General features: G+C 38.3%; 1 protein-coding gene across 2 annotated transcripts in view; it reads left to right on the forward strand.

The window, feature by feature from the left end:
- The window catches only part of dachc (dachshund c), a 66,793-nt gene that overhangs the window by 30,378 nt on the left and 19,708 nt on the right, over nucleotides 1–16,707 (forward strand). Inside the window, exons 3-4 of one of the 2 annotated variants that reach the window (XM_083522963.1) lie at nucleotides 2,865–2,990; nucleotides 16,319–16,491. In XM_083522963.1, coding sequence (XP_083379089.1) covers nucleotides 2,865–2,990; nucleotides 16,319–16,491 — 299 coding nt within the window. Of the gene's footprint in view, nucleotides 1–2,864; nucleotides 2,991–16,315; nucleotides 16,492–16,707 lie in introns of both variants that reach the window. The other variant, XM_083522962.1, reaches the window with a different exon arrangement.

The following is a 16,707-nucleotide window of genomic DNA, read 5'->3' on the forward strand; positions in this document are numbered from 1 at the left end:
GTGTGTGTGTGTGTGTGTGTGTGTGTGTGTGTGTGTGTGTGTGTGTGTGTGTGAATATGCTCTTTTCCCGCCACTCCTCAAAGAGAGCCCTAGAAAAGAGAGGCCCATACGTTTGTACTCATTTGGAAAGAGCAGAGCAGGTGAGAGATAGTGGGTGAGTGAGAGACAGAGAGAAGAGAAAGGAAGAGAGAGAGAGAGAGAGAGAGAGAGAGAGAGAGAGAGAGAGAGAGAGAGAGAGAGAGAAAGAAAGGTGTGTTGAGGGGGTGGGATCTCTAATGCAGGCAGCCTCAAGTTTTCTTTTATCTTCAACAGAGGTCACACTATCAATGTCAACTATGGAGATGGGAACTCAAAAGCCTCTGGGGGACGGAGGGAGGGAAAAAAGAGAGGAAGATGGAAAGAGGACAGTTTTTTTCCTTTGAGAGGCTCAAAGAGGGAGAAAGAAGAACGCTTTGATATGGTTCTCTCTGCTGGCTGAATGGGGGCCTTGGCTTTCATGCTCTGATCTTGACATTTTGTGAAAGCATTTGGAGAGCGACTGAGAAAAAACACACACACACATACACACATACACACATACGGTGTCTCCTTTTAACTTGCACATAAATTGTAGACAGTTTCAGTTTGTCTAAATGCCAGGTAGCTAAAAGTAGCAGGACTCAGTTTAGGCTAGTCTGTGTGTGAAATGCACTTCTCTGGAGTGTTTGGAAAAGGTTTATTTATTTTTATTTTTTTGGCAAATATACTTTTATTTGACAGGACCATATTTTCTAGATTATATTTGTCCTCAGCTAGATTTGTTTATACAATGAAGTCATGCATTTAGAAGACATTTTGCATAATCTAATTGATGGACAATATTTCCGGGGGTTTTTTTTTCAGTGCATTTGCTATTTCAGCAATTACGATATTTGCAGTCAGCACTGGAAAGAGCATGGCAGATTTTGGGTAAAACTCCAATTGTCAGTTTCAGTTCAGAGTTTTGGATGGTTTACGGTGTGCCATTTATTTTATAACACTATAGTTTAGTTATACTATTATGCTTTAGCTCATTTGTTAGTTTTTCTATGGAAGGCATAATACCAGCTACTAATCACAGTGCATTGTCACAAACAACAACACATGACGGACAAAACCACTAACGCACAGCCCAATTCAAACAATGATCTCACACTTAATTATAAACAAATTTGTAAAAAAAAAAAAAAAAAAAAAAAAAAAAAACCTTTACTATATGTCCCATTTTCGTACATTTTCATAAAACCTGTCTCATATTTAGAACTGTAATAATAACTTTTTTTGGAACAAATAGAGGAAGAGGAAAGAGGAAATATGCCTATTGTTGTGAATATGCCCAGAAACTGTAAACTTTGGCATATTTGACTAATTTTCATGTCAGTTAGATGTCCCAATACTTTTGTCTGTATAGTGTATATTTGGTATACATACTTTGTAAAGCTCAAGAGTTTTGATGAATCTGAACAACTCGCAGCAGTTTTGTTGTGTTTGAAATAGAATAAGGCAGTGGCATGATACTAATCTGGGACTAATTGAATTATGATATAGCACACACTACGACACACACGCGCACATTCACGCAGCCAGTGTGGTTCAGTGAAGACAGGTGCCTAATACTCTAATACCGTGCACTGTAATTAACAGTGTGTGATATGGGACATGCTGCTCTGGTTTTGCTCACACTCAACCTGAATATTGCAATATATCATATAACTGATTATCCTCACACACACACACACCCAATCATTCTTAACGTCACGAACACAATAGCAGTTCTCAGGGCAGACTGTGAATGCTTAGAAGGCCAGTCATTTGACAGCACTAGTAGATATTAATAGACTAGTCACTTTGGCATTTTAATTTGACATTGTCCACTTCTCGCGTCACTCAGTTCAGTGATACTGCATTTCTCTTCATTACGTGAAACGCTGATAGAATTAAAAAAATTAATGATTTATTTTCTGACAGAGATTTGAGCTTATATTTATATATAGTAAGAATTATAAAGTAAGATTTAAATTAGACCTTGCATACTACATACAGTCAGGTACAAAAGATTTTGAGCACCCCATTGGTTTTGAATGGAGAATTTTGAACTGATGGATATTGGATATTTCAAATTTTATAAAAAAAAAAAAATAAATAATAATAATAATAATACATTTTAAGAATCTTACAAATTCTTGACATACGGTTAGTAAATTAGTAAAAAACAAAAAAATAAGGAAAAGAAGATATATCAAAATAAGACCAAATGAGGAACATGGTACATTACCTTATAGTTTAACATATAGAGAGAAAATCTTTTGCTTGCAGAGGAAGAACTGAGTCACTTGACTTTTGTCAAGACTGCAAATTTTGGATTACACCTGACCGTCAGATTGGTGCTCTTGGAACATCCGATTCCACATTTGCTGTTATAATAACCTCCACTCTTCTGGGAAGATGTTCCACTAGATTTTGGAGTGTACTTGTGGAGATTTGTGTTCATTTAGCGACAAGGGTGTTAGTAAAGTCAGGTACTGATATAGGGGGAGGAGGCCTGGGGTGCAGTCAGGTGTCCGAATACATTTGTGGACATAGTGTATACTGTCAGGACTATGAAGCCCATAGCTATATAAACTTGCCATCCCAGGCATCCATGTATGTTTTACAATATATGTTTATCAAAAACTATATTAATATATCTATCAGCCAACTATCTTGAAAAATGCTATTCCATCATTTAGCACCTTTTAACTAGTCAGTTTCTGGGTGACCTTTTTTTTTTTGCTTCTATCCCCTGTTTCTTTCTCACCCTCTCTGTCTTTTCCTCTCTGTCTGTCTTTCTTTTTCTGGTTTTACAGGCCTGACCGCTGCTACTTTAGCTGAGGCCATGAAGAAAAAGATTAAACTGGAGGTTTTGAACAGCTACCACGGCACCAACAACCATGGCCCAGACCCTGAGAACGGAGACGTTAACACAGGCCTGGGTGAGTCTCGCCGAAAACTTTCCAAACACATCCACGCATTTCAGTTTTTATATGTGTAAACATTCTCTGAGTGTTATTTTTGAGCACAAACTAAATCTGATCAATCTAAATCAGTCAGTGGTGCTCCAAAAAAACGTTGTCTGTAAATACATCATGTTTAGCTGGTCACGAATACATTCCTGAATCCCTTATTATTATTGTTCTGTTTTTATTAAGATCCAATAAGATATCCTGCCATTAACCCTTGACTCATGGCTAAATAAGGGTGCAAAGAATTTAGTATCATCCCCATATTATACTTAAAAAAGGAAATGTGAACAATCCTGTGTAGCAGCTAAATATAACATGCTTTATCAAAAAATACAGCTCCCTTTCTTCAAGCCAGCCTGATCCTTTAAACAGATGTCATATTGAAAAACAAAAACAGTTCAGATTATAAAAGGATATACGTTTTCATAGGAATCAACATTATCATGGAGATTCATGCCCCTCTCTGGCTACGCCTATTATTGTGTTCAATTACCACAGGGGGAAAAAAGAGATGGCTCTATAAGACACTTCGAAATGTCCCTTATTTTATGATTCGTAAGCAGATTTAAAGGAGCAAATGCTCAGGAAATGAGGTCATAGTCTTTAGAGGGAGAAGAGTAGAAGAACAGGGGCCAAGATGTCACAGCGAGAAGGATAAGTGTGAATAAGATTAGCCAGGTTTTACCTATAGATGCTAATGAGGATGGCACTTTTTTATCTCCGGCAGTTTAAAGTGAGGGTAACCTTGAGTGCGCGAGTCCTCGCCCAGAGTACTAATAGAGAAAAGAGACGGGTATAAGAGGGATGGGTGGGACAGAATAGCAATTTCTCCCTTTCTCTGTCTTTGTCCTGTTCTTGTTTTTTGTGGTCGAGTTTGATCTTACTTCAATATTCTTAATGTTTTTCAAATAATTTCTGTTCTTGGTAAAACAGTCACCTCAGCAGTAATGTATACTTTTTGTAATAATAATAGCAAACGCTGTAAAAAATTATACAAATGAATCAAAGAAAAACACATCTTCCGGGAGCAGCGGCTGCTAACAGCAGCGGTGGTCACCCCGGAAGAACTTTTTCATTAGACTGGACAATACTGCTTTTTTTTTCAAATGATAAGTTATAGTTTAGGCAACTCATATTACTAACTGCAGGCAAGTAAGTCAAATTAGTGGGTACTGATGCGCTAGCTGGCTAGAACCTGCTAGCTTTAGCACATTTTGCTATCTGGGAATGCAAATGACTGTCAATCATTAGTTAGTTAGGCCAGGTGTGTAAAATTTTTATCAGGAATCCTAAGAGTTTTTTAAAACAAGTATGTTTAGAGTCATTAATGATAACACGCTTTAACAAAATAAACTCAACATTTCAGGATGAAAAATAGCTTGTTGCTAAAGAGCCCAGTTCTTTTAGAAACTGCTTTGCATCTAATACCTTGCCTGCATTTACATTCTAAACAAAAGGCAAACTGAGTGTATAGCGATTCTTAGCATGATCATCTTTTTATGCTATTGTAGTGGCTTCAACTAGTAGCTTCCATACATCACTAGCCATTGAGGGTTGTATAGAATATTCCCAGAAATATTGATGACTGAATACTGAAAATAATTTCCCAAAATAAAAAAGTGTAAAAGAACATTAAAGCAAATTCAACCTACCCAAGGTGGTAATACACCCTGCATGGGATGCCATTGTAGTGCAGCCAATTAAGTTGGGAGCACCCTGAAGAACCGGGACTAGACCAATGCAGACATGGGAAGAATATTCAAAACATAGACATTTACCCAAGCTCAGGTTCGGATCAAGAGCTCTGAAAAAAGATTATATTAGTAATAGTTTAAAAGCTATGGTTAATTGCAGATGTGCACCTTTAATTATTTACCTGCATTAAGTAACAGAGCAATGGATGGAATGTTTTATGATGCATACTGTACTTGTGATAAATTACTTCTCAGTGGAACTTTGGCAGTGCTCCAGATATGATTGGTACCCTGTTTTTAGCAGCCCTGATTACCAGGATGTGAGCTCATCCTTGGTTAAATAGAGATCCCTTGAACAGCTGTGCCCTCTGAGCAGGAAATGGAAGGCTATAGACACTTTTAAGCTGTCCTGTCACAAAGGAATGTAGCAAGGAAGTGTGCTTTTGTGAAAGATGCTAAACAGACAGCTGGTTTTCTACATTGATAACCGCACCGGACTGGACTGATATTCGGAAGGAAAACAGTGATAAACTTAACACTTAGAGTTTATTTCTTAGCAGATGCTTCTATCCAAAGTGACCTGCAAGTGAAAAAGCCATCTGTCATCTGTCAGGATTTAAGCCATGCTCCCAACACTGATTCTTTGGTGGTCCTAATCCTCAGCTATTCAGTACAGTCCATTCTGAAGTACTTCTGTCTATTCTCTACCCATGTTGAAGTGTCTTCCTCTGTTGAGGTAAAACAGTTATATACTTGGAATGGACTTCAACAGCTTATTAAAAAAACAAAGCCTACTGTTGCACAATTATGGACACACATGTAAACAAGTGTCTACCATCCTACATCTACCATCCTACTGTCAATGGCTGCTGCAGTGGCGACAAGCTTAGCAGATCATACTTACCACTTTCAATTAACACATTCCAGCTGCGCCAGGGGATCCCCAGATGTTCCCAAGCCAATTATTGGATATAGTACCTGTAGCGGTTTCTGGGCCTACCCCAGGGTCTCCATTAAGTGGGACATGCCTGGATGATCTCAAGTAGGAGCCAAGCAGGAGGCATCCTTAAGAGATCATTAAACTGCATAAGAAGTTTCCAATTCATTTAAAGAAATAGAGGTGCTTTTGTGGATTTCTGTGCATTTCAGCCAGCCACAGACAGTAAGCCCACACTGGGGCAAATCATTGTCATTTGTACAGTTGACCTTTGGACTGTACATGAGAGTAGGGCTGTATATTGTATTGACTAATAAAACCATCATAAATCTCAGTAGCACAGTGTCCCTCTCAAAAAAGTCCCTTGAGTAGTGGTCATCTATTTGGAGTTAACATGTATTGTTTTTCAGGATATTGTTTTAGAACAAGCCTAGAAATAACTACACCATTCAAAGTTCAGAGTAGGCTTCAGTTATTAAAGCTTCAGTGCGAAATTTATATTAATATTCACACTGGAAATTCAGGATTTTCAGAGGTCATAAAGAGCTGCACGCATTTAAAAAGTAGTTCATTCTCTCTCTGTTTTCTCATGGTGTCTTTTCTTACAATAGCATGTAGACTACTGTCTTTAAAACCAAGCACTTGCCTTTAAGCCCCAAAAATCAAGGGGAGAAAATGCGGACTGAAGAACTAAATACCTTTGAAATGTGTGCAACTCTCATGTAACTTCAGAATAATGCTTAAGTCTGGAGGTAAATCTGAGATCTAAACAACTTCTGTATTAAATCCTCTCTACACTCAATTTTCTCAAATCTGATTCAGTTCATAGTTTAGATTTTAGAGAAAGTAGTACTGCTGAAGAGTACTGCTGAAGAAGCTTATATGCAAGTGTTCACTTACATGTATGGCCATAATCCAGAGAGACGTGCAATTATCTCATTTATACAACTAAGCAGTAGAGACTTGCCTTAACAGCCCAGCAGTGGCAACGCTGGGAAATAAACTTATGGCCTTCCACTCCAAAGTCCAAAGTCTTAACAACTGAGCTACCACTTCCTTTTTCCCACTGCCGCTTTTCAGTGGCTAGCTCAGACTGTGCCTTGTTCTGGACTTGAAAATACTGAGGGGTAAAGTCTTTGGTTTGCCTCTTTAAGGGAAACCCTGAGAAATTCTTGTACTATCCTACAACAGCAGGTTTCTCATTTAGGAAAAGTTCCAACTGGACCGTTTTAAAATAACTCGAAAACCATTAACCACCTAGAGAGCAATTAAAGTGTAGATAATCTAAAAGGTTTAAAGGAGACAGAGGCACAGGAGTAGGTGAATAAACGACGAGAAGAAAAGTAAGTAAGAGAAAACAGAAGCAAAGGCAAGGAGTTGAGTTGATCTGGTTAGAGGTGTGATTTCTCCAGGGCCTTGACCCTTCACACATACACACCTATTAGTGTGTTCCCTCTTGTGGGCTTCAGGTGACAGATAAGTGCAACGTTCCTCAAAATTTATAATGGGATTTGATGGAGGGAGAAATAGGATTCCTACAGGACGCTGGGATAATGGGGAAAATCAGCTGATAATAGATGAACGCTTAATGAAGTTGAACAGCCTGGGCGCTCCCCAAACCCCACTTCTTCTCTTTCTCTATTAAATCCTGTACGACCAGCTGAGAATCAGCAGAAAATGGAGTGCCTATGATGAGGATGCTCTCAGAAGAGCAGGAGGCATAGGGCATAGATAACCTCTGAACTGGATCAGAGTTTTCTGTTTACATTTTTGTATTTGATGGGGGAAAGAAAAGTTGGAGAACTTTACTACAAATCTCATCAAGCATTACCAACCTGATACATTTATATGCTAAGAAGTCTGTGCTCAAAAAACAGGGTCGTAAAAGATCATGATCGTTTTTTATTTTTATTTATTATTAACTTTTTTTTACCTTGTCAAAAACATCTTATCAGATTTAATCAAATAAACTAATTGTAATATATATATATATATATATGTATTATTGTGTATATTATAAAATTAATATATATATTATTATAATAGTTATTATTAATAATATTATTGTAATAATAATAATAGTCTAAGTAGTTGTTATTTTTATACTTAATAGTTAATTTGATCTCATTTATTAATAGAAAATACTAATACAGTTATTAATTCTAATTCACATTATCATTATAATAATTATTATATTATTATATAGTTAGAAGCAGCATTTTTTTTTTATTATTCCATCGTTTGCCATAAAGACTGAAACCCTACAGGAATTTGGGGTTTACACAGAAAATAGGTCTTCAAGCATTCTTTTGTAAAGTTAAAAGCTCTTAGTCAGCTGAATTGTAGGTACTACTTAGAACCGAGACATTCTACTTGCAACTTTAAGAATATCACTTTAGACATTCTATTAAGGGCAAATCAAGAGTATATATTTTATAGGGTGCTCTTTGATTTTGGACCACAAAACCTTAAATCTAGATCTGCATGAGGTTCATTCCACATGGGATCCTATGTAGAAACTTCCGATAAAGTATGGAGCCATTTTTGGCAGCTAAGACTTCAATCAATCATCAAAATCAAATCAATTCAAAAAATAAATCCCACAGCACGTATTGGATACATGTATTTTCAAGAAACATCATTTTAATAGAAAGCAGACATGTTTACCTCGAAGGTATAGGCATGTTAATAATCTGAATATAAACTCCATCTTCTTCACATTAGCCTGAGTAGGTTTGAGGCTGTCACGATGAGTCTGAGGCACACGAACATGCTGACCTTTAATGAAAAGGTCCATGCCAGGAGAGTTCCTCAACGTGCAAAGACACTAATACACTGTGTGAATGGCTGGTTATAATTAGAGCAGCAGTATGATGTGTGTGGGGGAGTGTGTCCCTGTATGAGAGGAAATGTGTTTGTGTGTGTGTGTGTTTAGACACTTTCTAAGTAACTATTAGATCAGGAAGGACAGAGATACACTATTGACTAGAAAACTGGTGAGTGTTTCAGTCGAATGCAGGAAAAAGAACCTGAGATTTTTTTAATGACTGTAAAGGCAGCAATGTACATAAACACTGTATACATCAAAGCACACTATATAATGTATATTTATTGATTGGCACAGGGGAAAAAGTGCTTAATGATCCTTATATGCATCGGCAAAGTGTATCATTTAGTACCAGGAGCTAAGCGATGTATTGGTGATGTATATTCGTGTCAGTAAGCACTTCTGTTAAAGTGCAAACACGCAAGTGCACATAACTGTGATGAGGATGAACAGAGTTTCTGTCATTTGTGCTACTGTGTGTGTGTGTGTGTGTGTGTGTGTGTGTGTGTGTGTGTGTGTGTGTGTGTGTGTGTGTGCAAGGTTGCACACGGCAGATGCCCGATGCTCATTGTAAACATGAGTAATCAGGAGCAGCTGTTCAGCTACGCCGACTCTCGATGACTGTGTGTGGCAGCTTCAAAAGAGTGTGTGGTTGTGTGTGTGTATTTGAGAATGTGTTTGAGAGTGTTTTGCTCAGCCCAAACACCAATGATACCACACAGAAACTGTTTTCTTATTTTAATTTTGTAACAGTTTTTTAAACCTCTTTAATATTACATATTATATATATATATTACATATTATACATATATTATATATGTTTATATATATATATATATATATATATATATATATATATATATATATATATATATATATATATATATATATATATATATATATATATATATATATATATATACTGATCAGGCATAACCAATTAGGCTTTAAGCCACCGAATGGGCATAACATTATGACCACCGGCCTAATATTGTGTTGGTCCCCCTTTTGCTGACAAAACAGTTCTGACCCATCGAGCATTATCACATCTAACTTCTTCTGCAGTTTGAGCTACAGAGGTTTGGCCCTCATGGCCCTGTCCCCGGTTCACCACTGTGAGCACAAAGAGCTGCAGTTTTGCAGATGCACTGACCCAGACGTCTAGCAACCACAATTTGGCCCTTGTCAAAATACATCTTGCTTCTTCACCTCAACTATATATATATATATATATATATATATATATATATATATACATACACACACGCACACACACATATATATAAACAGAGATATGTATAATAATTCATATCCATAAAAAAGGTTTCATGCATTCTGTACAAAGATGGGACAAAGTAAAAATCTTACAAACAAAAACCATTGATTTAAACTAAAAAATAAAAAAAACATTAAGGCAATACTCTGGTGTCACTGCCCTGTTTGGTCAAGGCTCTGCCCCCTCACATCAATATCAAGAGTCAAGTCAAGTCAAGAAGCTTTTATTGTCATTTCAAACATATATAGCTGACGCAGTACACAGTTAAATTAGCCGTTTCTCCAGAACCCTGGTGCAATATAGAGCAATATAGAGCTAAATAACAGAACACAGTGTTAAGGACTAAAAGTAAGTTGTTGCAACCACAAAAAGTGCATTGTGTGCATACAGTGCAAGAAAAAAAACAATACAAGACAGTGTGGCACATATACACAAAACACATAATAGCGCTGACCATACATGTATATGGTCTGCTCTCACCTGCAGTCAACTGTTTGTGTTTAGTCTCCATCTCTTAAGAAAACTTTAGGTTCATAATTCATTTGTGAGTTGCATCTGATTTTTTTGAGCAGATTTTTGTAGAAAACTTTGATGGAGTTCTCAGTCAGATCATTGTGTTTTTGTGTAGAATTTGTCCTTAGAGAGAGAACATTTCACTACTGTACATTAAACATACTGGAATGACCTTTTACTGTATTTCTCTTGTTAACAACTTCCCTTAGACTTTCCTTAGACTTCCAATAACTCCAGTCACTACAAACGAAATATTCACAGTTTTTGTCAGCATAGGAAACGTGTTGAAATTCTCCCCTGTGCTGATCACACCTATGCTACACCTGTGTTGGATAGTGAAAAGGTTAAAAATGTTTGAGTATTCTTTTAAATGCTTTACAACAGTAGTGTAATGGTGCATATATTAAAAACACTATATATTAAAATCTTTCTGAGCTTTTTCTTATTTTCACCTATATTTCCTGTAGATGATTCGACCACTACAAATTATTATAATAATATAAAAAAAAAGAAAGAAAGGAAAAAAAATAGTATGTTTGAGTTGGGATTTCAGAAACTCAATTTGTAAGTTTAATGACAAAAGTATTTAAGATTAGCTTATCATGACACAAGACTCTGTTAAGGCCAAAATTACATTTTCCTTATTTCTAATTGTGTTATTTTTGTATCCACACCCAGTATTTAAAAAGAAATTGGAGCAACTTTGATTGTATATCAGTCCAGCACATCTAACCACGCCTCATATTCATTTATTTATTCTAATACACACCTTTTGGAGCTTCTTGCTAGTTGCTTTCTCTGTCAATGAACAAAAAATAATCTAATCTAAAATATTCTTTGGTTTTTGGGTCTGGTTTTGAAGATGCACTATAACTGTACAAATTGGGGATTTTACTTCAAAGGGGGTGATGGTATCTTATGCTGTACTTTTGCTCAAACGATCATGATCCCAGCAACACCAAACTGTTGATTTTGGGCCCTTGAGCAAGACCCTTAACCCTCAACTGCTCAGTTGTATAAATAAGATAATTGTAGGTCACTGTAAGAGTGTCTCCCAGATGTTGTAAATGTAATGCAGCTCTACAGGGTCCAATGTTCTAATTGTTTTGGGCTCCCTCAATAGGCTACACAACCATCGGTTGGCACTGTTCCATTAGAATGATACTTTTAGGGTTTGATGGTTAACCTGAGAGTAAAGCAGTGTTTTTAATTTTCAATTCTTTAGTTACACTCTTAGTACAAAAGGTTGCTTGTTGTATTTGCTCAGGACAGAATGGACAGAAAACTTTAGGGTTTAATCATGTTTTGTAGTCGCTGTTTTAAAAGTACATAATAAGAAGCACATTAATACTTCATTACATTTTGAAGCTACTTACCTAGGTTACTTGCAGTATAAAAATCTGGCAGCAATCCATATAAATATAAACTTGAAAAGTACACAGGTTAGAACGGGTTCTTTTTCTCAGGTTGTTACAAAAGACATTCACCATAATTTTACTCACATGATATTCACCTGGCTGCCTCGATGTTCCACCACAAGCAAAACTCCAAAATAAAACAATCTTTCAGAGTTACACAACCCCATTTTGTTATTCTCTTCATTTCTGTCCATGATGCCCCCTGCAGCCGTGCTTCATGTACCATGATTATTTCCATAAGGCTAACTCGACATTAAACACACCAAGGCATCATTAATTGCAGCTTAGGGGGGAAAAACACACAACACAGGGCTCCTGGTTTTCCATAAATCCCTGCGCTTTACTGTGGGGGACGTGGAAATGGCTCTGGTGTGCGTCCGACCACTACAAAGCCCCCTTTACTAAACTCTCAGACTAAACACCTTCCCAACAGGCACTTACGAGCAGACACACCTTTGTCTGGGAAGTCCGTGTGTGTTTTCTAAGACTCTTCAGGCTGGAACAGGTTTTTAGATTTCTTTTTAAGGGGTATTAGTACCGAACCTTGAGGATTTGCTCTGCTGCTTGCGTTGAATGGACTTGTGGGGAGTGAGGATGATGACGGCGTGTCTGAAGGCTGGCTAATGTGCGCTTGCCGTGTTTGTATTGTTCGATGCTTTAACTTTTGTGGCGCGCTGTGTTTGCTGTCTGTCTGTTTTCCTCTCCCTCATGCAGGATGGAAGTCATTAAGTTGCGATCACATCTTATCACCCGCTTACACATGCCTTAATCACCAGGTTGTCTTCTCTCTGAAGACTTTGGATTTTCATGTGGAAGAGGGTTTCCTTTTTTTTTTCTTGTTTTCTTTTTTCTTTTTTTGCTTTACTGGCAGAAGGAAAATGACATGTGGTGGTATTTTTATGAGAAGTCACTGGTGGCCGTGTACAATCTGCTGCACCAGCTACGCCTCACAATATCCTCCAGGGTAATGAACAATGGCGTGTGAATGCACACGAAGATGTTTGCTTCCAGACTTAGCTTCTGTTGTGAAATTTAAAAAGATTAGATCAAATTAAGTACAAATATTCATTGTTTCAAGTGCTTTTACGTCCTGGACTATTCTAGAAATTGCAATGATTTAGGAATAACCATTAATATACTTATTGAACCCTTTAGCCGAAAACATATATTTAACTACTTGTGAACTACCCTGAAGTTGTTTCAAGCAAACATGCGGGTGTTTTAAAAACAATGTGCTCTTTCTCATAGTACTTATCAGGGATACAGACCCTACAAGTAGGCAGGCATTTAAAAAGTAAAAAAAAAAAAAAACATCAAAGAGCGTAAAACTAGAACATTCGAAACTATAAGGAGCTGCATTGAATTAATATTTTCAACAACATCTAGAAACAGCAGGATAGAAAAAAGAACAAATCATGATCTAAAACAAAACAGGTGAATACAGTTGGGGAAGAAACTAATGACAAGGAAAGATTGGAAACAGGCTCAAAACAAAAACAAAAACAAAAGCACATGGCTCTTGGTTTTTTTTTTTGTGCGTTTCTTGAAAAATCTAATTTTTTATTGTTAACATTCTTAACTGTTCAACTTTCAGTAACCCAAAAAATATTTAGCTGCACAACACTGTTTTTTTGGCCAAGCATTCCTAAGTATTACATTTCTCTCTAATCATTTGCATATATAGTGACATCACAAAGTGAGGTCGAGTATAGCCCCACCCCCAGATAATTGTAGTAACTCGACTCATCCATCCAAAAAGATCTAAAAATCCTGTGGTTTTTTTTCTTTTCTTTAGGAGGTAGATGTTGCTTTAGAGGTGCCTATAAAAACCACCTGCATGCCCAATAAGTGCAAATGCAAAAATCTATCCACAGACCTCACAATTCAACTTGGCAGCAAGCGAATTTTATTCATTGTGCTTTATTTCCTCCTGTTTGATTTCCCTCCAGGTGTTTTTGTTGCCTCATTGTTTTGCGCGCACTGTTATTGCGACAGTTTGCGCCCAAATCAGCTCCAAGATCCCTTTTGTGTTTGGATTTAGCCAGCCGTGCGCAGCCTGGCTCCAGCCCAGCTCTGTCATTAGACTTCCTTTGTTTTCTCTCCTTGCCATTCCGTTTGTTTTGCTTCTCCCTCTCTTTTTTTCCCCCCCTAATATTCGCCGCTAAATATTTATACAAATCGCAACTTCCTGTCGAAATCATTTACGCTCCCATAATAGCTCCAGCGCTGGGTTGCACAATGGGAGCCGCCGCGGTCGAGGCGGGGGTGTCTCTGATTTCTAAACTCTCGGGGCTCTTTTGTTTTAGGTAAATAGAGATTGAAAGCTTCCCGGCTAGCAATATTGGGTGCCATGTGTTGCAGAAAACAGGGTCTTTAGACATTAGAAGGCTGCGTTGTCATTCACTTTGCAGCTGGAGCTGAGACTTTGGCCCCTGGAGATGTCGGGGGAACTTTGTGTGTATGTGTGTGAGAGTGCATTTGGCCTTGTTCCAGAGGTGACATTTTAATAGACAGGCGGGTTTTAGTGCTCCCCAGTCACTTCCCGCTGAGTTTGGATGTGTTTTTGTTACTTTACATCTTTTAATATTGAGAAAGAAAAAAGTGGTAAAAACAGGCCAGGGGGCGTGTCCATTCTTCATATGAGCCAAGCCAATCGCAGACATTTTTACTTCCACTTCTTTTTTTTGAGGGAATATCATAAGCATTTGCTGAAGGAACAATCAGATATTTTTGAGTGTTTTGTCCACCCTTTAAAGTGCTTCCTCCCCAAAGAAGCCCCCACCCCAACCACCTGCCCCTATGAACACACCCTTGCCACCTCATATCTAAAAACCCCAGACACGCCCCTGAAACAGCCTCACAATCCCAGCAAGTGTTTAAAGAGCACATTTCTTTTGTCCGTTGTGAATTAATTTAACCTTTAACGTGGAGGCAGCAGTTAGTTACGGGCCAAAAAAACAAAATGAAGGAACAGCTTGCAAGTGCTTTTGGCATGTGCCGGAGATCAGCCCATCCAAATAACAGCCCCCTGAAGACAAACATGCGGCCGCGCGCACACACTTTGTCCTCTTTGATCTTGCTTTCTCGTCTGCTTGAGCAGCATGACTGATCTGCGTGTCATCTGTCTCATGAAAATCAAGTGCCCCCCCCACTTCGTCTTTTTATTCATTTGCTTTCCTGGATCTCTGAGTAAAAATGTCAGAAGGGGGGAGAGTTTGGGAGAGAGCATGTCGCCTTTTGTTTTCTCTTATGCAAGTTTAAGTCTCCGACGATGAGGAGGCACCTCTGACCTTTTGCCGAGCTTTGGCTGGTATTTCGGTTCAAAAGCAGAAAAACTGATTGCCAGGTGGCCGTGAATATGGGTGTGTGCGTATATGTGTGTGTGTATATGTGAGTTATTTCGTCTTCCGTCTCCCTACAGAGATCAGTTCAACTTCTGATTGAAAAACAGGCGAGTCTTTTGAAGGAAATGAGCTCAAATGTGCTTCCTTTTTTATCCCGTGCTTTTAAAGAGATAGCCAGCAGCTACAGTCGAACCTAATCTCAAGCACTGACCTGCCCAAGACAAAGTGGATCGGACTCTTCCATTCTTGTGCCTCCCCACCCAAATATACCATATGTGCGTACAAGGAAAGGCACACTGAGTGTTAGATTAGCAAAACTAAACAGGCAAGGCAAGCGGTGATCAGAGATGATCAGAGAAAAATCTACTTTTTTCCTGCTGCTGTCACGCGGCGTGTTGCGCTCCAAATAGCATCTGCTCTAATTTATCACCGGGTGGTTATGGATGAAGACATCTGCAGTGGTTCGAGAAGGAGCTAATTGGTGTGCAGCATGGAACAGAAAACACTCGCTGCCATGCTGAGACCTAACACCACATCCTTCAGCATAAATAGATTTCATAATTAAGTTGTGTTTACCGGAAATGTTTTCTCTTTTTTTGTTATGAAGGTGTAACCGCATGTTGGGATTTAAGATCCATTATGGCTAAGATTTTTTAATACAAATTGCTGTTTTGAATTTGCGTGACGTGTATGTAAATAACAATAAAATGCATCATACAACTGACCTGCGTGATACAGGTAACTTACGATAGTTCGATCTTACGATGACGGTAGTGATACGACAAAATCGTACAAACATTTACATTTTCGCACCTATTATTTGCTCCGCCCTCCACTCACAAACCGGTGCTCGTGCACACACCCACTGCCCTATACATATATACTGAAAAGTTTATACACTATGGTACTGTAATTTGCTCTGTTTTGCTAAATTATGTACTATAGTTTGTTAAATTATAAAAAGATTACAGTATACTACCCCATACTCATCACCATTCTTCACGACTCCTGGGTAGCCTAGGTCATATCTCAACGATATTTTTAAGTTACGGTGGAGTCATCAGAACACATCTTCATCTTAGGTCAGACACTACCAGTATACTGCTTTGCTTTCGGTTTCTTCTTGCATGACAGACTTATATTTTCTATTCCGAAAAACAAGGGGTGTGCATACTTTTGCACACGATTCTATATGCCCACTTTCTATTGAGGACTCTGATACGATAGGTTGCAGCAAAGTGACAGCCATTCTCTATATTGAATGTTGGTGTTGTTTATGTTCTCAGCAGGACTGGAGCTGCCGTTCATGATGATGTCCCACCCTCTGATTCCTGTTAGCCTGCCCCCTGCCTCGGTCACCATGGCTATGAACCAGATGAACCACCTGAGTACCATCGCCAGCATGGCCGCCACTGTTCAAGCGCAGAACGACTCGAGCCGTATGGCCACCTCCGTCATTAAGGTCAGAAGCTGTTCCACATCTGATTGCTTTTAACCAGAACATAACAATACAGTCTTCTATTTAAAAGTTAAATCAATAAAGAAAGTGTTCTTCTGGAGGTGAGGAAGCTTTTTCCGAGCAGACGATCAGGATGAATCAGGCACCTCCAGAAGGCGAGAATAACCCCGACAGGAGAAGTGTGTCAGGATGATTAGAGCCCGATTGCCTGAGCTGTGA

The sequence above is a fragment of the Silurus aristotelis genome (genome assembly GCF_946808225.1).
Source record: "Silurus aristotelis genome assembly, chromosome: 20".
NCBI classification, from domain to species: domain Eukaryota; kingdom Metazoa; phylum Chordata; class Actinopteri; order Siluriformes; family Siluridae; genus Silurus; species Silurus aristotelis.